The sequence below is a fragment of the Aquarana catesbeiana genome, linkage group LG09 (genome assembly GCF_042186555.1).
Source record: "Aquarana catesbeiana isolate 2022-GZ linkage group LG09, ASM4218655v1, whole genome shotgun sequence".
In the NCBI taxonomy this organism is placed as follows: domain Eukaryota; kingdom Metazoa; phylum Chordata; class Amphibia; order Anura; family Ranidae; genus Aquarana; species Aquarana catesbeiana.
The window spans coordinates 274,174,262-274,198,621 of NC_133332.1; the positions used below are offsets into that span (position 1 = coordinate 274,174,262).

General features: G+C 41.7%; 1 protein-coding gene across 3 annotated transcripts in view; it reads right to left on the reverse strand.

Annotated features, from left to right (window-relative positions):
• The window catches only part of L1CAM (L1 cell adhesion molecule), a 1,396,060-nt gene that overhangs the window by 197,508 nt on the left and 1,174,192 nt on the right, over window positions 1-24,360 (reverse strand). For all 3 annotated transcript variants that reach the window (XM_073600356.1, XM_073600355.1, XM_073600354.1), the window contains one exon: window positions 22,351-22,531. In XM_073600356.1, coding sequence (XP_073456457.1) covers window positions 22,351-22,531 — 181 coding nt within the window. The remainder of the gene's footprint in view (window positions 1-22,350; window positions 22,532-24,360) is intronic.

The following is a 24,360-nucleotide window of genomic DNA, read 5'->3' on the forward strand; positions in this document are numbered from 1 at the left end:
GACTAGGGCAGATATGGACCAATATGTGCACAGATTGGAAAAATCATATAAAAAGGAAATACAAGAGCTTAAAATATCTACAAAAAATACACAAGAAAAAATGGGTATACTAGATACAAAAGTGATTTACAGAAGTGATTTACATGGAACAAGAATTGATAAAAGTGAAGGAGAAAATTCAAGAGCAAGATAAACAACTAAAGCAAACAATAAACATATTAGATGAGCAGGAAAATAGAAATAGAAGAAGCAATATAAAAATTAGAAGTTTAACTGAAAATGTGTGCTCAAAAGACATGATAACAGTATTGCAGAAGTTCTCTTAGGAAATGGTTCATAACCTTGATGCAAAAGATTTAATAATCGATCACGCACAATGGGATCAAGAAGACCAGATCCTAGTAAACCAAGAAACGTTATCTGTAAAATGCATTACACTCAAGCAAAGGATAAGATTATGTATGCTGCACGTCAAAATAAAAATGCTCAATATGAAGGGGAACAACTGATATTTTTCCAGGACTTATCTAAATTTACACTGGATAGGAGAAGAGCATTAAAACCCCTGCTGGAGCAATTAATAAAGAAAAATCTCCAATACAGATGGAAATATCCTTTTCAATTACAAGTTCAACATGAAGGACTTACAGAAATATTTAGGGACTTGGAGGACCTACCGGAGTTTTTGATATCTCTTCAAATCCCGGAAGTAAAATTACCAGATTGGCCCAATACATATATGAAAACATTTAAAAAAAACATAAATGGGCCTAAGAAGATGAATGGGGAGGGAAGGGATTGAAAGAATGGAAAGACACGGTGACACAATAATTTAATTGCAAAAGGTTTTTTTTTTTTCGTGGGAAGGGGGGAGGGAAGGTAAATGGGATAACAATACTAATGATGTAATATTTTTATACACTGGAATATTTTGATGGTTCACTGAGATTATTAAGGTGTAGATGAAACATGTACTAAACACTGGGGTTATAAAGTGCAAAGGGAAGGGCACAATATATGGATGGGGGATATGTGTTTTTTTTTTTTTTTTTTACAGGAATAAGTTGAGGTTATACAGGGATTGTTAAGATCATTTCTTGTATTAATTATTATGGTTCACGGGTGGGTAGGGGAGGTGTGAATATGTGTTTTTGGGGTGTAGGTATATACATTTTTTTTTTCTACTGCAAATGAGGATTTTTATGGTTTGACTCATATTTGTAGACACTGAAAGTATGGAATATTAAACTGCGGCGGGGGGAATGCACCAGAGTATTTCATTGGATTATAAGTTCGATAATAATTTAGAGCATGGGGGTCACTGGGGGGTTATGGGAGCAAAATGGATGATTGATGTTAATAATGTAATGGGTAACTGGTATAAAGGAAAAGGTGGGAAGGGGGGAGGGAGGGTAAATGGCATAACAATATTAATGATGTAATATTTGTATACACTGGAATATTTTGTTTGTTCACTGAGCTTATTAAGGTGTAGATGAAACATGTACTAAACACTGTGGTTATAAAGTGAAAAGGGAAGGGCACAAAATATGGATGGGAGGATGTGTTTTTTTCCTCAATAAGTTACCAAGATATAATATTATTAAGATTTACTTATTGTTGTGCACTAGATAATTGCGATATAAGAGGAGTAATGATATATTGAATATAGGGGAAATGGGAGAGGAATGTATAAATGTGTATCATTAATAAGATTATACCTCTCCCCTTTTTCTTCCATCTCTCTTACCTCCGAACCTAACCCCCGTAAGTCTTCCTGTGTATGATAGGGGAAGGAGGGTAGTAGGGTTTGTAACTACGAGTGGATAGATATGGGTTTATGTGTTACATATCAATAAAAGAAAGGAAAAGAATAAGGGAAAGAGAGGACAGTTAGAAGATTGTTCAAAAAGCAGAAAAAAAGAAAAGGAAGAAGGATAGGAAAATAATAAGAAAATAAAAAGCGGCATGTGGCAAACGACTGGGCGGTAGATCGGAATCAGCAGGCCTGGTTCCCCCAATAGGGAACTTACTTTTGTAAGTAAGACTTTATAGAAGTCAAATAGAGTTAGGTTAGATTGTGTAGTGAGTAAGCTTGAGAGTGCAAAGAGTGAAGTGCTTAGGAAGGGAAGTGTGGTGAGTGAGCAAGTGATTTTTTTTTTTTTATGGGTGGGATTAAATTATGTTCTTTCAATGCAAGAGGCCTTAACTCTCCTTCTAAAAGAAATCAAATTTTAAACTCATTTAATAAACAAAAAATAGATATTATTCTGTCTCAAGAAACACATTTTCGTTCAGATCACATTCCGAAAATAAATAATAGGAACTATGTTACTTGGATCCATGATACATTTTCATATTCCAAATCAAGAGGTGTATCTATCGCGTTCCATAAGGACATCCCCCATCAAATATTGCAAGATGATAAGGGTAAGGATGGTAGATTTTTTATTGTAAAGGTAATGATATCTGGAAAAATTTTTACAATTATTAACTTATATTTACCAAATTATGATCAAATCAAGAATGGGGTGAGGGCCCTGTCGAGCGCAATGAAGAATGCGGAAGGTACAATAATCCTGGGGGGGGCAATCTTAATTTCATAATGGATATAAGTATGGATACAACCAATACTTATAGAAAGAATAGTCATTTAAAGAAATTTAAAGATTTAAAAGGAAAATATCTGCTAGTGGACATTTGAAGGGCCCAGCATCAAAAGGAAAAGAATTATTCATACTATTCAAACATACATGATTCATATCATAGAATAGACTATTCCTTTATTAATCATTCCGGAATGATGATGACCCCTTCAACAGATATAGGCAGATTTTTATGGTCAGACCATGCCCCTTTATATTTGGAACTTAGAATAATAGAACACGAAAGATCAAGGGGGATATGGAGATTGAATGATAACCTAATTAAAGATAAAGAATGTGAAGAGGATATATATAAAACAATAAGATTGTAAGCCCTAACGAGCAGGGCCCTCTGATTCCTCCTGTATTGACTTGTATTGTACTTGTATTGTCCTCCCTAATGTTGTAAAGCGCTGCGTAAACTGTTGGCGCTATATAAATCCTGTATAATAATAATAATAATAATAAGGGAGTTTTTAATAACTCGCGAAAAAGATGAAACAACAATTCCCATGCAATGGGAAGCATTAAAATGTGTGCTGCGGGGAGTGTTCATCAAGCATGGCTCAAGATTTTAAAAAAAAGGGAACAAAAGAAATCTCAGTTGATGATAGAAATTGAGAAATTGGAAAGAAAACATAAGCAGAGTTTTAACTCGACAGATAAAATAAACTTAAAAAATAAACAAATGGAATTACAAACTGTGCTCGATAAGGAATCCCTTTGGTTAAGGGACAAAAATAGAGCACAATGGTATCAATATGGTAATAAGACTGGGAAAATATTGGCTAAAACATTAAAGGATCAACAATCTTTGACCTCCATAGTAAAAATTCTAAAAACAAATGGGGACTTGACTTATGATCCAATAGAGATATCTAAAACGTACCACACATATTATTCTAAATTGTATGCTTTTAAAACATATCAAGAGAATAAGGAAAATGATGAGGATCGGGAGGGGATTAATAAATATATGGAAGAGACAGCATTGCCTAGGTTCCCTAAGGAAACAATTGAGGATCTGGAGAAAGAAATTTCAACAGAGGAGATTCAACAAGCTATTGCCGAATTGGTTCAAGGGAAAAGTCCTGGACCTGACGGGTACACTGCCAGATTTTATAAGAAATTCCAGGACCTAATCATTCCTATTCTTAAGAAAACATACTACTCTATATCCAATACACAAATGTTTGCACCACAAAGCCCATATCATATTAATTCAAAAGCCAGAGAAAGATCACACATTATGTAAAAATTACTGACCAATTTCCTTGACTAATATAGATATAAGACTTTATTCAAAAATTATTTCTAATAGATTAACTCCCATTTTACCTAATCATATAAAGTTAGATCAGACAGGATTTATGAAGGGAAGAGAAACTAAAGACAATATTATAAAAACGTGCATACTGGTGGAATATGCTCAGAGAACTGCCATCCAGACATGCCTTTTGGCCGTTGATGCAGAAAAAGCATTTGACAGGGTGGGATGGCGGTTCTTAAAGGAAACATTAATACAAATAGGTATGGGTCCAAAGATGCTTAGTAGGATTGTCGCATTGTACTCCAACTCAAGAGCTAAAGTGAGAACAAATAGAATACTATCAGAATACATAAAAATATCAAATGGAACTCTACAAGGATGTCCTCTTTCCCCCTTGCTATATATATTTGTAATGGAACATTTAATTATGGCAATAAGAAAAAATAAAGATATTAAAGGAATAAAAGTGAAAGATAAAGAATATAAGACAGATATACGCAGATGATTTGCTAATATACGTAACTAATCCTATTATAACAATTCCAAATTTAATAAAAGAATTTAAAAGATTTGGGGAAATAAGTAACTTTAAAGTTAACTATGACAAATCAGAGATGCTGAACATGTCGTTATTAGAAAAAACATATTCACTTTTGCAAAAAGATTTTCCGTTTAAATGGAAACAAAAAGCAATTAAGTACTTAGGAATATTAATCCCAAAGGATTTGGATTTATTGCAGGAGTTGAATTATGATGCGACAATTCGAAAATTAAGTAAGTTATTACAGAAATATGATATAATAGCATATTCATGGATGGGAAGAATTAATATAATTAAAATGGATATACTACCAAAATTATTATATATTTTTCAAACAATACCCCTAGATCCTCCTAAAAAGCTATTGTTGGATTTAAGAAAAGCTGTAGTAAGCTTAATTTGGGCTCATAAAACTCCCCGAATAAAGAGAGACATTTTAATCAGGAAAAAAAAATGGAGGACTGGCACTACCAGATTTTGTAAAATACTTACAAGCAGCATCACTGACTAGTATCATTGATTGGTATCATAATAAAGAAACTAAACAATGGGTCAAACTAGAAGAAGAAATAATATGACCACAATTAAGGTTTCTCCCATGGATAAAACCCCACTTAAGACCAAAAAAAAAAAAAAGAACTAACATTTTTTGTCAACGCTGCACTAAAAATTTGGGATACGATAATAACAAGGGGGAATCTTTCCACAAGGATTGGACCCATGACACCTTTGTTCTTCAATCCCGAATTTCCGCCAGCTTTGGAGGTTACAAAGTACTTAAAATGGAATATAACTGAGAATCTAAGGGTGGTACAGAGCCTAGTGGACAGGAAACTACCAAAACTGCAGGATATGGGATCTGAATATAAAAATAAGTGGTTACAATACCAGCAGTTAAAGACATTCATAGAAGTAAAAACACCTATGATAAATAGACCAGTAACTAAATTTGAAAAAATATTAGTGGAGGAACAAGATCCAACTAAGAAACTATCAAAGATATATGACCTACTACTCCCTTCCGGCTCTCTTAGAGAATTAACAGGAGTAAAAAAATGGGAATAAGAAATGGGTTATCCAATATTAGAAGAAGAATGCGGAAAAATGTTTGAAATAATACATAAAACAACTATAGCAAATAAATATCAAGAGAGAAACTATAAGATTGCAATGAGATGGTATAAGAGCCCAGTAGCGTTAAATATAATTAATAAGGGAAATACTGAGATCTGTTGGAGATGTAAGATGGAGAGAGGGACATTGGATCATATATGGTACGGTTGTCAGGTAGTGAGGAGATTTTGGAATAAGATATTTGAGAATCTATCAGAAAGTGTCAGGAGTAGAAACGAACCCAAGTATAGAAATTTCATTATTTTCTCTAACATCAGACTCAATAAAGATAATTTGAACAGATATTCTTCATCACATATCATCTGCAGCTAGAACATTAATAGCACGAAAATGGAAAGAAGAAAAATGTCCAACAATATCGGAATGGATATGTGAAATGAACGAAATTCAGTATATGGAAAAACAGATAAGAGAAGAAGGGTATATAATAAACAAAATGCCAGAAATATGGCAAAAATGGGATGAGTTTCGGTTCTCAAAAGAAGTGTTAAAATTTGTATAATAGGAGGGAATAGGTTAAGGGTTTTTTTTTTTTTTTTATGATTGGGCGTATGGGAAGGCATTGGATGGTAGGAATAATAGAAATAGGGAAGTAGAGTGATAGTGATCAAGACTATTTATTGCATTAAAGATATTTATATATGTATTTATTGAAAGTGATATGATATGATGTATAAATGATATTGCTTGTTTTCTTCTTTTTAAAATATTTAATAACGAGGGATTGAAACAACAAGGAAGACTATATAGCTGAAGCAATGAGATTATTGGGGGACATGGATACCTATATTAAATTGAAAAGAGACCCCGTTATAGAGTACACTAAAGATCTGAAAACACTTTTAAATCAGGCTCTACTCGATGCGGTCCTCACCAAAAACGAATATCACTTCCTTTACAATAGACATGCACTGACCCTGCACTTTTACCATATTCCCAAGATGCATAAAAGTGAAGTGGATCCTCTGGGTAGACCCATCTTGCGGGGATCGACAGTGTCTCCAGCAATGCGGGCTGTTACATTGATCATTTTCTGCAAGGAATAGTGACAAATCTCCAGTCCTTTGTTAGGGATTCCAGCCATATTCTAGAGATTTTATCCCATTATGTATGGCAGCCCAGGTACAGATGGCTCTCCTTGGATGTAGCCTCCCTCTACACATCAATCGACCACACTCATGGCTTAAGGGCAGTCAACTACTTTCTTTCCAAAGAAAGGACACTCAATTCTGTACAGGCCAAATGTGTGCTGGATTGTGTAGAGTTTTCCCTAACGCATAACCACTTTTCTTTTCTTGGAGAGCATTATCTGCAAATCAAGGGTACGGCTATTGGGGCCAGGTTCGCCACTAGTTATGCTAACATCTTTATGGGTTATTGGGAGGAATCATTCATTTGGAACAATTACCCCTATGGGGCAAACCTGATCCTCTTTGCCAGATACATTGATGACATTCTCATCATTTCTGCCTTCAAAGTCCTTACGCTTATGGTTTAGCCTGTAGTTTCCCACCTGTGTTTTCTTGCTTTCTTGCTGCAGCGATTCTGCTAGACCCCTGATTCTTATTTGTGGGTTTTTATTTTCTTCCCTTCTATTACTTTCTGGCCTGCCTCATAGTATGCTATTCTACAAAATATTCCCAAAAGGGATTTATCCAAAGCCCAATTCTCCCGCTGGGACTGTCTTTCTCCTTTGTGCAGAAAAATGAAGATACACTCCCACGCTGCATTGACTATAGGGGCCTCAATGTCATCACCATTAAGAATCGTTATCCGCTACCCTTGATTTCTGAACTTTTTGATAGGCTTCGGGATGCTTCACAAAGTTAGACCTCCATTTGATTAGGATACGGGAGGGTGATGGGTGGAAGACAGCTTTCAACACTAGAGATGGGCATTATGAGCATTTTGTGATGCCTTTTGGCATCGTTGGGTGTAGGAACCATTCTTCTCAAATGCATAATGGCAAGCTCTGCCCTTGTGCCTGCTTTTTGGATGCCAAAAGAAATTACACCTGGGATCGTGAACCTCTGGCTATTAAGCTGGTGCTGCAAGAGATACTGGAGAGATCACCACACCATATCCTGATTTATACTGATCACAAGGACCTCCTGTACCTGCAATTCTCCCAATGCAAGCACGATGGGCTCTCTTTTTTGCCAGGTTTAACTTTGACATTACCTTTTAGCCTGGTTTCAAGAATGGCTGCCTTGTCCAGATTTGATATTGCTGAGTCTCATGTTGAACCAGAGTCCATTATTCCTGCCAATCGTATACTGGCCACTGTATCCCACCCTGAAAGACCATTGTGGTGCCCGCCCTTCGATCCAAGCTTCTCAAATGGGCACATGACTCCAAACTTCCCAGACATCCTGGTGTACCACCTACCTGTGCTTTCCTGCAGTGTTTCTACTCCTTTAGAAAGGATTAAAGATTTTGTTCAGGCTTGCTCCATTTGTGTACAGTCTAATGCCACGTACACATGGTTGGATTTTCCGACGGAAAATGTTGGATGTGAGCTTGTTGTTGTAAAGTCCGACCGTGTGTATGCTCTATTGAACATTTGCTGTCGGACTTTCCACCAACAAATGTTTGCTGGCAGGTTCTCAAATTTTTCGCCAACAAAACTTTGTTGTCGGAAAGTCCGATCGTGTGTATAAAAGGCCGTCGCACAAAAGTTCACGCATGCTCGGAATCAAGCAGAAGGAGCCGCACTGGCCATTAAACTTTCTTTTTCTCATCTTGCCATACGTCTTGTATGTCACCACATTCAAATGTTCGTAATTGTTGGCCAACATTTGTGTGACCGTGTGTATGCAAGACAAGTTTGAGCCAACAACCTTCGAACAAAAATCCACAGTTTTGTTGGCAGAAAGTTCGATCGTGTGTATGCGGCATGTCTTTCACGTCTGCTGCAGCAGGTCTCCTTTTACCTCTGCCTATTCCAGATAAACCTTGGCGTTGTATCTTCTGTTCAAATATTTTATTGGTAATTAACAAGCATTAGTTACAAGCTTCACAATACAAGGTTTCATATGGTTATCAGGTAATGTACAACTTAACAAGTTAGGAGCATGTTGAACTGATAATGGTTAAAGCCTGCAGACAATTTACACTCTGTCAAATATTTCTAGATCCAGTAGGACTGGATGTAGTAGTATTAAGGTGGATCGTGGTCCTTGGTTTACACATAATATATAACTGAAGATTATAACGGGGGGGTCGGTCTCAGCAAACAATCGGGACCAACCCAACAGAAGAAAAAGGAAAACTAAAACAGAGTATACTTCCCACATTGTCAGGGGTAATTAAGGGGAGGAGTGGAAAGAATGAGGGGGGAATAAGGAGATAGGGATGAGAAAGAATCAGGAGGGGTAGAGTTGAGAGAGGGAAGGGAGGCGGTCGGGACGCGCGGGCACCGGTGTGGTTTCACAGAAGGAATTGGTTACCAAAACTTCTCAGGGTTCCAGCAGGCTCATGTCAATGTCTGGGGGTAAAAAGTTTTCTATCCACGGCTGCCAGACTCTGAAGTGCTGTGGGACTTTATCTAGTATTATTGCTTCAATTTTGCTGTGGATCATTGCCTGGGTAACTCTGTTTTGCATTTCAATTGTGTTGAGCGCGGGTGTTTTCCAGGCTTTGGCTATCGTTTGCTTGGCAGCCGTGAATAGATGAAGAAGGAGACAACGTTGGGCTTTGGTATAGTCCTGGGGTATAAGGTTGAGTAGGGCTATAGTTGGGTTAGGTTCTAATGTGACTTGATGGAGGGTAGAAGCCATCTGGAATGTTGTCGCCCAGAAACGTTGCACTAATGGGCATGTCCACCAAACGTGGGTGTGCGTTCCCTCATCCTTACAGCCCCTAAAGCAAGTTGGGGGGTATTCGGGTAGGTATTTGGCAATTCTGGACGGGACCAGGTATCATCGCATGAGCACCTTGTAGTTTGCTTCTGAGGCAACAACATTCTGAGATGAGTTTTTCGTATTAGTCCATATGGTAGACCAGTCATCTGCTTCGAGTTCGATGTTTAAATCTTTAGACCATTGTTTCGCATAAGTGGGAAGATTTGTGGTTGATGTCGTGAGATGAGTGTAGAGGCGAGAGATGATACCTGGTGCGTGCGGGTCTGAGTCGCATATATCTTCAAACTCAGTCTGTGTGTCCAGCTCAGTACTGGATTTTAAGTTTGTTTTAACAAAATGAGCGATTTGGAGGTAGCGGAAGCACTCTTTAGGTGAGAGGTGTGCTTGCGCTTGTATGACCGGGAAAGATTTTATAGAGTTACCACTAAGTAGATCACTAATGCGAGTCAGACCCGCTTGAGCCCAAGCCTGGAACAGGGTTGGTTCAGAGAGTGCGGGGTTGAACTGTGGATGGCCCAAGAATGATAAAAGTGGGGAGTGTGGTGAGACCAATTTGTAGGGGGTGCGTAATCTATCCCAGTGTTTGAGAGTGCATTGTGTAATTGGATTGGTTATGGTGCCGCGTGCAGCTGGGGGGAGCCACAGCAAGTTAGTAACTGTGATTGGGTGGAGATCTATGGCTTCCAGGCTGACCCATATTGGAGTTTCATTCCTAGAATGATATAGAGTAGCCTGGGCCAGTCGGGCTGCGTGATAATAGTGTAAGAAGCTGGGTATCCCCAGACCTCCATTTAACTTATGACGGAGTAGTACTGATCTGGCCACTCTAGGTTTAGTGGGGCCCCAAATGTATTTAAAAACTCGGTTTTGTATGGTCCTGTGATAGTAAGGAGGGATCGCTATAGGGAGTACCCTATATAGATATAGTAATTTCGGTAATAAGGACATTTTCACGGCTGCCACTCGTCCTAGCCAGGAGACACAAAGGGGCTGCCAGGAATTAAGTAATGAAGAGAGTTGGGTTAACATCGGGAGGTAGTTGGAATGGAATAAATTTGAAGGGTCACTAGTCAGTTTAATCCCTAGATAGGGAATGGATGTTGTGGACCAATTGAAAGAGTAGTTTTGCCGAAGTAACTCAAAGTCTGTTTGTGGTAGTGACACATTGAGGGCTTTGGACTTCGTTTGGTTAACTTCTAACCCGGAGACCAGAGAAAACTTATCTAGGATGTACATGAGATTAGGTAGTGTGGTGTGTGGTGATGTGATGAACAGTAGTGCATCATCTGCGAAAAGGCATAACTTGTGCATGGTGGTAGCTATCTCCAGCCCACGAACGTCTGGGTTAGTTCTGATCAGGGCTGCCAGGGGTTCTATTGCTAGGGCAAATAATAGGGGGGATAGGGGGCAGCCCTGCCTGGTTCCACGGGAGATAGGAAAGGGATTTGAGCGGAATCCTGAGTATTGTACATATGCTTGTGGGTGGTTATATAAAGCTTTAATCCAATCAAGGAAATGTGGGCCGAAGCCCCAACGTTGGAGGATATAAAGGAGGTATGACCAGGAAACAGTATCAAATGCTTTCCTTATATCTAGGGCTCTCCCTAGATAGGGTGCATTGGTATTTTACGCGATCGGGCTAGGTGTTGCAGAAGGATTACACGTCTGATGTTATCGCTGGCTTGCCGTTTGGGTATAAAACCAACTTGGTCTTTGTGTATTAGACTGCCAATAATTGGATTAAGGCGAAGGGCTAAAATTTTGGCCAGGATCTTTATATCAACGTTTAGCAAGGAAATTGGTCTAAAATTAGACCATATTGTGTTATCAGTGTTTGGTTTCGGGATCATGGAAATGAGTGCTGTCAATGTGTCACGACCAAAGGAATGTTGTTTGAGTAAAGCGTTGAATGCGTTAGTGAGGAGGGGAGCGAGTTCGGCTGCAAATTTTTTATAGTAGAGACTGGGGAGGCCGTCTGGGCCCGGACGTTTATGTGGTTTAAGTGTCTTAATGGCTGCTAAGACTTCCTCTACCGTGATCGCGCTCTCCATAGACTCCCGACTATCCGTGGACAGCGTAGGGATTGGTAGATTATGGAAAAGCTTTTCAGCTTGACGTGTGGGAAAAGCAGTCCCTGCCTCATAAAGTTTGGATAATCGTCTACGGAACTCTGAGAGCACCTTGATCGGGTTACTAGTAACATTATCTTTAGACAATCTAAGTCTGATGGGAGCACGAACACGGTCTGGTCTGCGTAGACGCAAGGCCAGAAAGGTATCTGGTTTGTTGGCTTTTGTGTAGATAGTATGGTTGGATCTACGTATAGACTTATCAGCCGTTTCAGCTAGTAGAATGTCAAGTTCTAATTTAATTTTGTCTAGAGTTCGTTTGTGAGCTTCAGTAGGGGAAGTTTGAAACTGGAGGAAACTCTGGTGATAATCTGACTCAAGCTGTTGTTGTTTATGGATTCTGTCTTTCTTGAGGTGGGATGCGACTGAGATGCATGTGCCTCTAATCACTGGTTTGTGTGCTTCCCAGAGGAGTGTGGGGGTGATGTCTGAGGTGGTGTTGTGCAATAAATAGTCTTTAAGGGCAATTTGAATGTCCAGGCAATATGATTGGTTGGTTAAAAGTGCATCGTTCATGCACCATGTTCTGTTTGTGGGTTGTGGAATCAGGGAGGTTACTGCGGTGATCACGGCGCAGTGATCTGTCCAAGTGATTGGCTGAATATGGGATTGAAGTAGGGTTGGTGCAGATGCTATGGAAATGAAAATGTGATCAATCCTGGAGAAGGATTTATGGGGGTGAGAGTAAAAAGTAAAATTTTTCTTGGTAGGGTTGCATTCTCTCCAGGTGTCTAAAAGGGAAGCTTTTAAAAGCTGTCTGCGAAATTGTGTAGAGGGGGTGTAGTGCTCAGGAGTGTAGGGTGATTTATCTAGATGGGGCTGTATAACTGAGTTGGAGTCGCCACAGAGGAACAGGGTTCCTTTGCTGTGTGTTTTTATTACCTGTAGAAGATGTGAGAAGAAGGGGTTAGGGTTCGTATTAGGGGCGTAATAGGAAACAAAAGTGGCTACTGTGTCCTGTAGCAACCCTATCAAGATTAGATACCGACCCTCCGGGTCTTTTATTTCGGATTGTAGAGTGAATGGGGTGGTATGGTGAAAAGCGAGTAAAACCCCTCTATGTTTCGTTTCCGCTGAGGCAGTGAACGCTTGTGGGTATTTAGAACTAAAGAAGCTCGGGGTGTGGCGTTTGGAAAAATGAGTTTCTTGGAGGGCCACCACACTAGCCCTTAGGGATGCAAATGTTTGGAAAGCCTTTACCCGTTTTTGGGGAGAGTTTAGCCCTTTAACATTTAAGGTTAGTATATTTAGTGGAGCCATTGTTGGGTATATGGGGGGATCCTGATAGTTGGTAGGGGGCCCGCGCGAGCCGACCGGCCAAGAAGAGAAAGACGAGAATTAGTGAAGTAAGGTGAGAGTAAGAGAAAAGAGGGGGAAGGAGGGGGAAAGGACGTAAGCGTAGGGCAATGTACTGAGACACAGCCCATTTAGAGGGACTGCGGGTCAGCACTGCCCGACTGAATAGTGCACCAATTCCACGGCCAGTAAACTAGCCAAAGAGCGGGCGCGCTATAGAAGAGGGGCGCAATGACTGCTCCCCGCCGCAGACGGAGATAACAACATCAATACAGTTTGTATGTTCTGCAGATTTCAAAGTATGTACAGATAGTCATAAATACCTAAGTAGGGGTATGTTTGTAGATGAATAAAAAGAAAACAGGTGTTCATAAACATGGGGTATGGGGGAGGGGGCGAAAGAGGGAGGGGAGGGGAGAATGGGATGGGGGGGGGATGAGGGGGAGGGGAGGGAAGGAAGGGGGGGAGGGGGAAGGGAAGGAGGGGAGAGGAGGGGGAGAAAAGGAAAGGGGGAAAAGAGGGGGAAGGGGGAAGGAAAGAGGGGGATGGGAGGGGGAAGAGGAAGGTGGGGGGGGGGAAGAGGAAGGTGAGGGGGTGGGGAAGAAGGGGGGAGAGGGGGAGAAGGGGGTAGGGGGGGAAGAAGGAGGAGGGGGGGGAAGAAGGGGGTGGGGGGGGGAAGAAGGGGGTGGGGGGGGGAAGAGGAATGAGGAGGAGGGGAGGATAGGGGAAAGGGAACAATAAATTTTAGTAAATGAGATATAGAAATTCAAAAACTAATAGTCTGAGCTGCGCTACTAATTCTCCGTTTAGTACAAGGGGTACGAGCAGCAAAGACCATGAGAATTAACAATTGCGTTACACTAGCGCCTACTTAAAGTAAATTAAGGATATAAACTTAGTGTTACAGATGTGGGTTTGCAGGTAAATACTTTGGTTAACATCAAGACTTAAGACGCAAACCCTATAAAGATAAGAAAAAAGGGAACAAAAAAAAACCTAGAAATAATATAACTGAACCTGAGAGGGCCCAATGGGGCCTGGGTGCCCTGGAGATTAAAGTTCAGGACGCGATGAAAATCTGACGAGCTGTAGTCGTCGGACAGGTCACGGGTGCTGTCATGTCTTCTTGGGGAATCCAGAAGTCAGTATCTGTGGGTACCGCCAAGGACCTGCCTGTAAAAAAGAAAGAGTGGACAAAAAGTAGTTCGCAGATTATCAACGTAGAGCTTGGGACTTCGGGCTTGGTTGGTAGCATCCAGATGATCGAGCCGGAGTCCCTTTCCGGATTGATACAGGATCAGGGTTGTTTCGTTTCGGGGTCGTGGCATATGGATGGATGGCTGATCTTGCAGGTGTACGAGGAAGGGCAGTTTCTGATTGTTGTGGTGACGATGTCAGGTGGAGTGATTCCAGGAGCCTCTGGAGAGATTCAGGCGTGGTGCATGTGTGTTGTTGTCCCTGGTGGGAGAATTGGAGGGCAAACGGGAACCGCCATGTGTACTTGAGCTGGTGCTGTTGCAAGATTTGGAGCTGGGGTTTCATAGCACGGCGTTTTGCGATGGTGAGGGGTGCTAAGTCCGAGAACAGCTGGTACGTATGGCTTTGGAATTGTAGGGAGCTCTGGTTGCGGGCTGCTGTCATCAGCTGTTCTTTTGTACGAAAGAAATGCAGCTTGACAATAATGTCGCGGGGCGGGCCATCTGCTTGGCGTCGTGTTAGTGCCCTATGAATTCTATCGAATTCCAAGCGTTCGATAGGAATGGAGGGTGAGAGTTCCTGAAAAAGGGCAGTGGTAAAAGATTGGATATCATCAATCGATTCTGGTATACCGCGGAGGCGTAGGTTGGATCTACGCGAGCGATTTTCTGCGTCCTCTAAACGGGATAGTAGCATGGTGTTCTCTTCACGGAGAGCCGTGTGTTCTTGGGCATGTTCCTGGATTGTGAGCTCCATATCGTCCACCCTGGTTTCCAGGTCTGCTGTGCGCTGACCTAACTCGCGTATTTCACGAGTCAGACTGCTGGTAATCTGGTCAGATGTGGTTTTTAGGGCTTTATGGAGCATAGATTCCATGAGTCTAATAAAAGCTGCCTGTGACATACCAGGCTGTGAGATAGGAGGAGAATCACCTGGAATGGGGTGAAGATCGCTATCTTCCTCACTATCCAGCATCTCTGAACGAGCGGGTGAGGATGTAGGCTGCTCTGCCAGGGCTCGGGCCTTCGCCGCCATCTTGGAGGAGGCGCGGGCTAATGCCTCTTTGATGGGTTTGGTCTTTGTTCTGCCTCTGTGCCCCATAAGAACCATACCGGAGGGTGCTCAGACTTGTGAGGAAACGATACCTGAAGGAGGAAGCTGGTGGAGTGGTTCAGTCATCCGTACGAGTTCCGTGTATGCGGCGGGGAGTACGGAGCTCTACAGCGCAGCGTCTGCCATGTCGAGCCTCGCGCATGCGCCTCTGGCGTTGTATCTTCAAGGACTTTATCTATAAACTACCCCTCTCAGCAGGCTCCATTTGCGCAGTGGTGTAGAGGTTTCCTAAAATGTGTCACTTAACTCCACTTGCGGGACTAAGTTCAGCTGTCACTCTGGCTTCCATATTTATTAAGGAAATCTTTCATCTTCATGATATGCGCTCGCACATGGTCTCTGATAGAGGAGTTCAATTTACAGCTCGTTTCTGGAGGGCTCTGGCCACAGCCTTTGGAATCAAGTTGAACTTCTCCTCAGCCTTTCACCCACAGTCAAATAGGCAAACACAAAGGGTGAACCAGAAAGTTGAATGGTACCTTCGTACCTTCAATTCTGCCCATGAGGATGATTGAGTAGACCTTCTACCCTGGTCTGAGTTTGCCCCTAATAACCACGCTAATGCCAGCACTGGTGAATTTCCTTTTTTCAGGGTGTATGGTTGTCATCCTTCTGTACCATTCTCTGTAGCCATCTCTGCTGTGGTGCCAGCGGCTACAGAGACTCTACAATCCTGGGCAAGAAGTTATATTTGGGAGCCTCCAAGTACAAAGTAGCTGCAGATTGTCATCACCGTGTGAGTCCCAAATTTCTTCCTGGGAGACAAGGTTTGTCTCTCTACTAAGAATATTGTCTTAAAGTACCCTTAATTAAGTTTGCTCCTTGTTTCATTGGTCCCTTTACAATCCTCCCGCCAGGATAATCCTGATGCTTTCAAGCTCCGTCTCCATTCACGTTTAGGGATCCCTAATGTCTTCCATATTTCTCTCCTGAGACCGCACATCATCAATAGGTTTTCCCATCCTCTTCCTCCTCCAGTGATCAATACCACGGATCAGTATGAAGTCAAGCAAATTTTGGATTCTAAATACTCCAGCGGAAGGCTTTTATATCTTTGTTACATAGTCAGGTTGAAAAAAAACACAAGTCCATCTAGCTCAACCAATAAAAAAAAACACAACAATACAATCCCATATACACAATCCTATACTGCAGTTGATCCAGAGGAAGGTGAAAAACCCCAGCAAAGCATCATCCAATTTGCTACAGCAGGGGAAAAATGTCCTTCCTGATCCCCCGAGAGGCAATCTGATGTTCCCTGGATCAACTTTACCAATAAATATCAGTGCCCAATTATTCCACATTTTCACAGCTCTTACTGTGAAGAAACCTTTCTGTATTTGGAGACAAAATCTCTTTTCCTCTAGACGTAAAGAGTGTCCCCTTGTCCTCTGTGATGACCTTAAATTAATAACTCAACACCAAGTTCACTATATGGACCCCTTATGTATTTGTACTTGTTGATCATATCCCCCCTTAATCTCCTCTTCTTAAGAGAGAATAAATTCAGTTCCTCTAATCTTTCCTCATAGCTGAGCTCTTCCGTCAGTTTGCTTGCCCTTCTCTGCACTTTCTTCAGTTCCCTGATATGCTTTTTGGTGCCCAAAACTGAACTGCATTCCAGTTGAGGTCTTACTAATTCTTTTGTACAGGGGAAAAATTCCATGCCTCTCTTAATACAAGAAAGGACTTTGCTCACTATGGAAATTGCAGCTTGGCATTGCATGCTATTATTAAGCTTATGATCTACCAAAACCCCCAGATCCTTCTCCACTATGGATTTCCCCTGTTGTACTTCCCCTAGTATGTATGATGCGTGCATATTCTTAGACTCCAAGTGCATAACTTTACATTTATCAACATTAAACCTCATTTGCCTCATAGCTGCCCAATAAAACAGTACATTGAGGTCGGTTTGTAAGTTGGAGACATCCTATAATGATTATTCTTTATACATAGCTTGGTGTCATCTGCAAAGACTGAAATGGTACTTTTAATCCCAAACCCTATATAATTTATAAATATATTAAAAAGTAAGGGTTCCTGAACACTGAACCTTGCGGTACCCCCCTGATAACCTTAGACCATTTAGAGTAAGAGTCATTAACCACTACTCTCTGAATTCTGTCTTTTCACCAGTTTTCTATCCATTTACAAGCCTGTAGACTTTGCCTTACATATTAGCCTTGTGTGGGAAACTGTGTCAAACGCTTTTGCAAAATCCAAGTATACTGCATCCACAGCCACCCCTCTATCCAAGGTTTTACCTCTTCATAAAAAGAAATTAGGTTGGTTGACAACTGTCTTTCATTAATCCATGCTGTCTATTGCTTAAAATATTTTTTTCCAGCCAGAACTCATCTATATGGTCTTTTAATTAAATCTTATTTTATTCACTAGAGAAGCCAAGAAAGACAGATATTATCTTAAACATTACAAACAGTGATAAGATACACCAACAATATGCATCATGTGTGTCAGAACAAAAACATGTCTAGGTTACAAATAAAAGGATTGGAAGCATGTGAATAGGGCCCACCAGGAGACCTTTTGTGATAGCAATCCCTGTAAAAAAAAATACAAGTTAAAGTAACCTTCATCCTCATTTCAGTTAGGGGATCATAGATGCCCCGTACGTAGATCATCAGAAGAGATTATATAAAAATCTGTATGAAAAATATGACGTAGGGGTCACACATCGAATCAGTAACAATAGACAAGTCGAAGCCATGGTACGTTGGCTTGATGGATTCCTAAGGGTGTATTTAAATATAGAGAAAAGAAAAAGGAGCAGGGCAGAAAGATAGGGGACAAGGATCACTCCATTATGGTCCCAGGGCGACGTCATCCAGGCCGTGTTCAGCCCAGGAGATAAACTCAGAGGAGTATCGGAACACGGACCATGAATTCCAGTTGAGAGAAAACTGTTCGTCTTTACCATATTCCTCTGCCAACAGATGTTCAAGGTCACTTATGCGGTCCACTTCAGTAGCCCAATCCCCCAGGGAAGGCATAGTTGTCGATCTCCAATGACAGGGAATTACTACTCTGGCCGCCGCCAAAAAGTGTCGTAATACATCGTTTTTTGATGGATTTGAACATAGATAAGAGAGCCACCTCAGGTGAAGGGTGAATATCAGTTTGCAGTATAGTTTGAAGATCTGTTGCCAATATCCCTGCACAGGAGGGCATTCCCACCAGATGTGGAGCATGGTTCCCCGGGAGTTAAGACACCGCCAGCAGGTATCTGGTACTGCCGAGTTGAAATGGTTTATAGTCGATGGGCATCTGTACCATTTCGTTACCAGTTTAAATCCCTTTTCCTTGGTCTTAGTGGCTAGGGATAGTTTGTGTGCCAGCATAAAATATTTTTGCCAGTCAATAAGGGAGATAGAGTGTTGTAGTTCTGCCTCCCAGGCCACCGTAAACGGTGGTAGGTCAGGGGAGGAGATACTGACCAAGAGGGAGTAAAGTTCCGCCTGCATGAGCAGTTCTTCAAATCCTGTCGGTTCAGCAAGGATGTCTGGAATGGATGGGAAAGTCCAGATGTAGGAAGTAGTCTGTTGTCTCTGAAGCCACTGCATGGGGTGGCAGGAGGTCAGAACGGCAGGGGTATCTGTCCTTAAAGTGGGGTCTGCTGAAAGGACTTGGGCAAGGCTCCTATGATCTTCTTTTCGCCATGGTCCGAATCTTGTTACATACATAGCTGGTGGAAAGGCCGTGGTCCCAAAGAAGGGAGTCATAGGCCCCATGTGGTTTGATAAGCCCCTTCTGGTCAGCATACGATCCCAGATCTGGATCGTTTGACGGGTAAGGTTATTGAGGGGGCCCGAACCCCCCCAGACCATGGGCAAGGTCCATGGGAGAGCGGAGAGTTCTATTGTGTTCATGTGACTTTCCAACTGAACCCAAAGCTTGGTTGAAGAGTGGTGAAACCAATCTAGCATGTGAGTGAGCACTGCTGCTTTATGGTACAGGGAGGCGTCCGAGGCCCCCCCGAACCTTTGAAAGAGATAATGTTTCATACCGTATTCTGGGACAGGCAGCATTCCAAATAAATTTGGAAAACAGCTGGCGTAGTTTCTTGAAGTACGAATTAGGTATGTGTATAGGAATGGTTTGGAACAAATACAGGAACCGGGGGAGAACATCCATTTTCAGGGCATTCACTCTACCTAGCCATGTGAGCCGTTTGGACGCATAAGTAAATAAATCTGCTTGGGTCCTAAGGAGTAGGGGGACAAAGTTCTGGGAAAAGAGCTGGGATGCATCCGCCCATATTTGAATTCCGAGATACTTGATGGAAGTGGAACCAGTTTTGAAGGAGAAAGTAGTCGAGAGTCTTTGTAGGTCCGACTTATTGTAATTTACTTTGAGGTTGCTAACTGCTCCAAATTTCTGGAACTCCTGCAATACTTAGGGCAAGGATGTGTGTGGGTGTGTCATGAACAGGAGCAGCTATATGGTCTTTTATTAAACTCTCCAGTATTTTCCCGACAATAGAAGTTAAACTAACAGGTCTATAGTTACTTGGTAAAGACTTTCATCCCTATTTAAATATAGGCACCACATTGGCCCTACGCCAATCCAGTGGTACTATTCCAGTCATTAACGAGTCCCTAAAAATTAGAAACAATGGCTTTGAAATGACAGAGCTCAATTCTCGAGGGTGGATGCCATCTGGTCCTGGTGCTTTATCCACATTTATTCTGTCGAAATATTTCTGGACCTTATCACTTTTGAGTCATTGTGGACAATTTGGGGCTGTGTCAATACCATCCCCATTATGGTAATGAGCTCCCCCATGCTCCTTTATATACACAGAGCTACTAATCTAAATGATTAGTAGAGATATGGTCCTGAGGAAAGATGTTGGATACCTTCTACAGACGTCCCCCGTCTTTCATCAGAAGTTTCCTCTCAAGCTTGGCCCTAAACAAGTAGGGAGGGCTTGTAAGGGGGAGGGGGGGTACTGTCATGGTTTAGCCTGCAGTTTCCTACCTGTGTTTTCTTACCTCCTTGCTGCAGTGGTTCTGTTAGACCTCTGATTCCTATATAAGAAATGTGTGTGCAGCCAACATTGCCTGTGCAACTTCCTAGTTCTCTGAGCTCTAGTTTGCCTAGTAGTACCAACCCCGGCTTCCCCTTCTGCTTGTCTGCTGCCTGCCCTGACCTCAGCTTGTTTCCTGGATCCTTTTCTGTCTCCTGTTTCTTTGTACTCTGCATACTTGAGTGGTCTCCGTATCATCAGCTGGGTGTACCTGGGGGCCGTGACCTGTTTCCAGCTTCTTGCAAGTCCACCGCCATCATCAGGGGCCCTGGTGAAGAAGCAGGTTGAGGCTTAAGCCTAGTACACAAGGGGCCAAATGTAAGGCCTCCCTTGTGTACTGCAGTTGGTCCAACAGAAGCCGACCGTTCGTTCTGCCAATTGGCCAATGGCTGAAAGTGCTGACTGGAGTGTTCAGGCCGGGGGGCGGAACCCCCCCTATCAGAACACAATAGAACAGCAGAGGAGATCACTGTACTAACATCACATAGTTAGTACAGTGGCTCCGACCTGACCTGTCATCTTATTTTCGTTCAGCCCGCTCGGTTGAATGAAAAAACTAGTAGTGTGTGCCGGGCTTTAGACCCCCCAGGTTGGCATTCTACATATGCTGATTACCACTGACATTTGACACAAGCAGCCCAGCACTAAATTTTTAACAGCCAAGTGTAGTCAGAGCTGGGGGCCGTAGCCATTGGAGGAGGTATGTGCTGACCGGTGGGGGGAGGGGAAGGGGGCAACACAGATGAGTGAGTTCATGAGTAGAGTGGGCTAGGAAAGGGGGCTCTGGTTTATTTTTGTAAAAAAGTTTAACTTACCTTTTAAATTCCTTTTTGCTTTTTCTATAGCTACCATATTCAGTACACATTAATCTTAAAGTGAATCTCCAGGAAAAAATATTTTTAAAATCTGCTTTGTATAAACAAGTTATCTCTAAAGATGATAATCCCAGTTCTTGATCACTGGTGTGTAGTTTAAAACTTCTAACTAGTGCTGGAAAGTACAACAGTAATTAAGAGCAATGTCTATCATACAGTAAAGGGATCCAGTTTTTTACCCTCCATTTTCTCTCCCCGTTACCATTCACAAAATGTCCTTTATTCTTTTTACAGAATAAAAGGTGTTTGTGAATGGACAAGGGAGATCCTGTAATTTACCCGCTCCTCCTCTCCCACTGTCCATCACAGAACACCTTGTATTCTTTAAAGGGTACAAGACATTTTGTAAATGGACAAGGACAGAGTGCTAGAAATATAATGATGACCGTACTTCTCGGCATCAATGAACCTACGAGTTATACACTACACAACAGTGATCATTAGAGCTAACTTGTTTGTACAATTAATTCCCAACTATTATCAATAGATAAATAAATAAGTGAATAACCAAATCAAAATACAGTGTCACAATATGACACAATAACCATAAAAACTATTCTCAGTGCAGCACTGTGATATTACAAATGTATACATTCATAGATACACATACACCTGCTGGTATAGCAGGCAGGAAAGATCGTTTGTCAGAGTATTCGATAGAACGATCGTGAACTCAACAAATTTTGGATGAAAACCCTGAAAAAAAATGAGTGGTTGCCAAGTTTTAAATCCTACGCTTGATTTCAGGATATACGTGTACATTACAATAAGTATGATTTTTTTCTAAACAAAAACCACATTCAAACTTAGAATTTAATTTATTCGAGAAAATACCACCGGTGTATAACCAGCTTTGAACCAGAACTGTTTGTGGGTGGAGCTACAGTGGACTTAAGAGCAGAGCTTGAATTCACAAATAGATTAGTCTGTATCTCTGCAGATTTAGATTTACAGCCAAACGTAATCACATGCTTCACAAATTGGATTACTTATACTAATCATGCAAGTCTTTCCCCCTTTTGAATTAGTAGTTTACAAAAAAAAACTTGTCAAAGTCACATGACTGACTCTCCTCCAATCACACTGCATTAAGCAGAGTAAACTCCACCTTTTATTAACAGGTGGGCTGCAGTATGCATTAGTACAACCAAGTAAAATTGAGAAGGTGGAGGATCAATGGGCTATACATGGGGGTTAGATTTGAGCTATACTTCTACCTGTATCTGTGTGAACTCACCTCCTTCTTCCGTTCTGATGGTCTTTGTCTCACTTTCTGAGCCTTCACCTTTACCGTTGAGCACATGAACTGTGACTGAGTAGTTGGTAAAAGGCTTTAGGCTGTTGATGTTTGCATGAGTAACATTACCATACACAGTTATCTTATGTGTATGCCTCTCATTCTGAGCCGCATATTGGACCTGTGAAATAAAGTTGACAAGGAACTAAGACAGACTGTAAGGGCTCTTGAATAGTAACTTCTTTACATATTATACAGTTGCTATTAAGGCAAATCCTCCTACACAACTCACTTCATATGGTACAAAATACTCTGCTCCCGAGTTTGTCTCACTGAACTGCTGAGGAGTTTAACTGTCAGGTAATTTTAACTCCCCCCAGGCTTATTTTGCATAGAATCTGTTTACCTGTCATGTCATTTCAATCAGAAAGCTAAAAAGCAGCCCAGAAATGGAGTATGTACCGTATGTAGTGGGCCATGTTGGAGCACCTGCTTAGATCAATGATCCCTATAAGAGTGTAGCATCAGATTATAATTCTTCAGGCCTTCTTTAGTCCAATGAACTTTACTAATCATGCTAGTATACACCTTTCCCTCCATTAAATGAGGAGTTTCCAAAAAAAACTTGTCAAAGTCACATGGCTGGCTCTCCTCCAATCACACTGCTGCATTAAGCAGGGAGAACTCCCCTTTTTATTAACAGGTGGGCTTCAGCATGCATTAGTACAACCAAGTAAAATGGAAAGGCCATAACACTATCTGTTCTCCATTATAAAATAGCCCCTTCGAGGATATCATAGGCCAAACATTTTCTTTCCTGCTTTGGAATAATTAGACATTGGTTAGAACTCGCTAGGTAACTTCATTTGCCTTTGTCCCATTGAAGAAAAAATCTCTTGTTCCTGTATTGAGATGTAAAAAGAAGTCATAGCAAATCAAAGATTCTGTTTTTTCCTGTTTTGAAAACCCAAACATTTTTTTATTTAAATAAAAACGTTCATGTGCATTTAAAATTTATAGGCCTTTATATTGTGTACATATGTGGGCATTTCATTAAAGGAGAAGTGTGGGCTTTAAAAAAAAAAAAAAAACAACATCCACACTCACCCCAACACTGCAGCATCTGTATAATGCCTCACCTGACCCACTTCAGCTGTAATACTAAGGCTGGCCATTACATTATATGATTTTCTTACCGTATATACTCGAGTATACGTCGTTCTGAATATAAGCCAAGGCCCCTAATTTACCACAAAAAACTGGGAAAAACTTATTGACCCGAGTATAAGCCGAGGGTGAGAAATGCAGCAGCTACTGTAAGTGGAAAAAGAGGGTCAACAATGCCCATCTGCAGCTGCATGTCTCCCTGTGTCCTGTGCAGCCTGCATGTGTCCTGTGCAGCCTACCTGTGTCCTGCTCATGTGTCCTGTGCATGTGTCCTGTGCAGCCTACCTGTGTCCTGTGCATGTGTCCTGTGCAGCCTACCTGTGTCCTGTGCATGTGTCCTGTGCAGCCTACCTGTGTCCTGTGCATGTGTCCCTGTGTTCTGTGCATGTGTCCAGTTCAGCCTATCTGTGTCCTGTGCATGTGTCCCTGTGTCCTGTGCATGTGTCCTGTGCAACCTACCTGTGTCCTGTGCATGCCTCCGTGTGCCTATCTGCAGCCTCCGTATGGTGATATCCACCTATCAGCATGTCAAAAATAACATTCGGCAGCCATTCTACTATTCAAAACGCGCGCCTCTTCCTCGTCTGTGATAGGCAGAACACTCCATTTCCCAGCAGTCAGCGGTCAGCCTATCACGGACATTCTCTCATCACCATACCATGGGCAAGGATGAGAGAATGTCAGTGATAAGCTGTACACTGACTGCCTATCACAGACATTCTCTCATCCCCATACCATGGGCGAGGATGAGAGAATGTCCGTGATAAGCTGTACACTGACTGCTGGGAAATTGAGTGTTCTGCCTATCACAGGCGAGGAGGAGGCGCGGCTTTTGAATAGTGG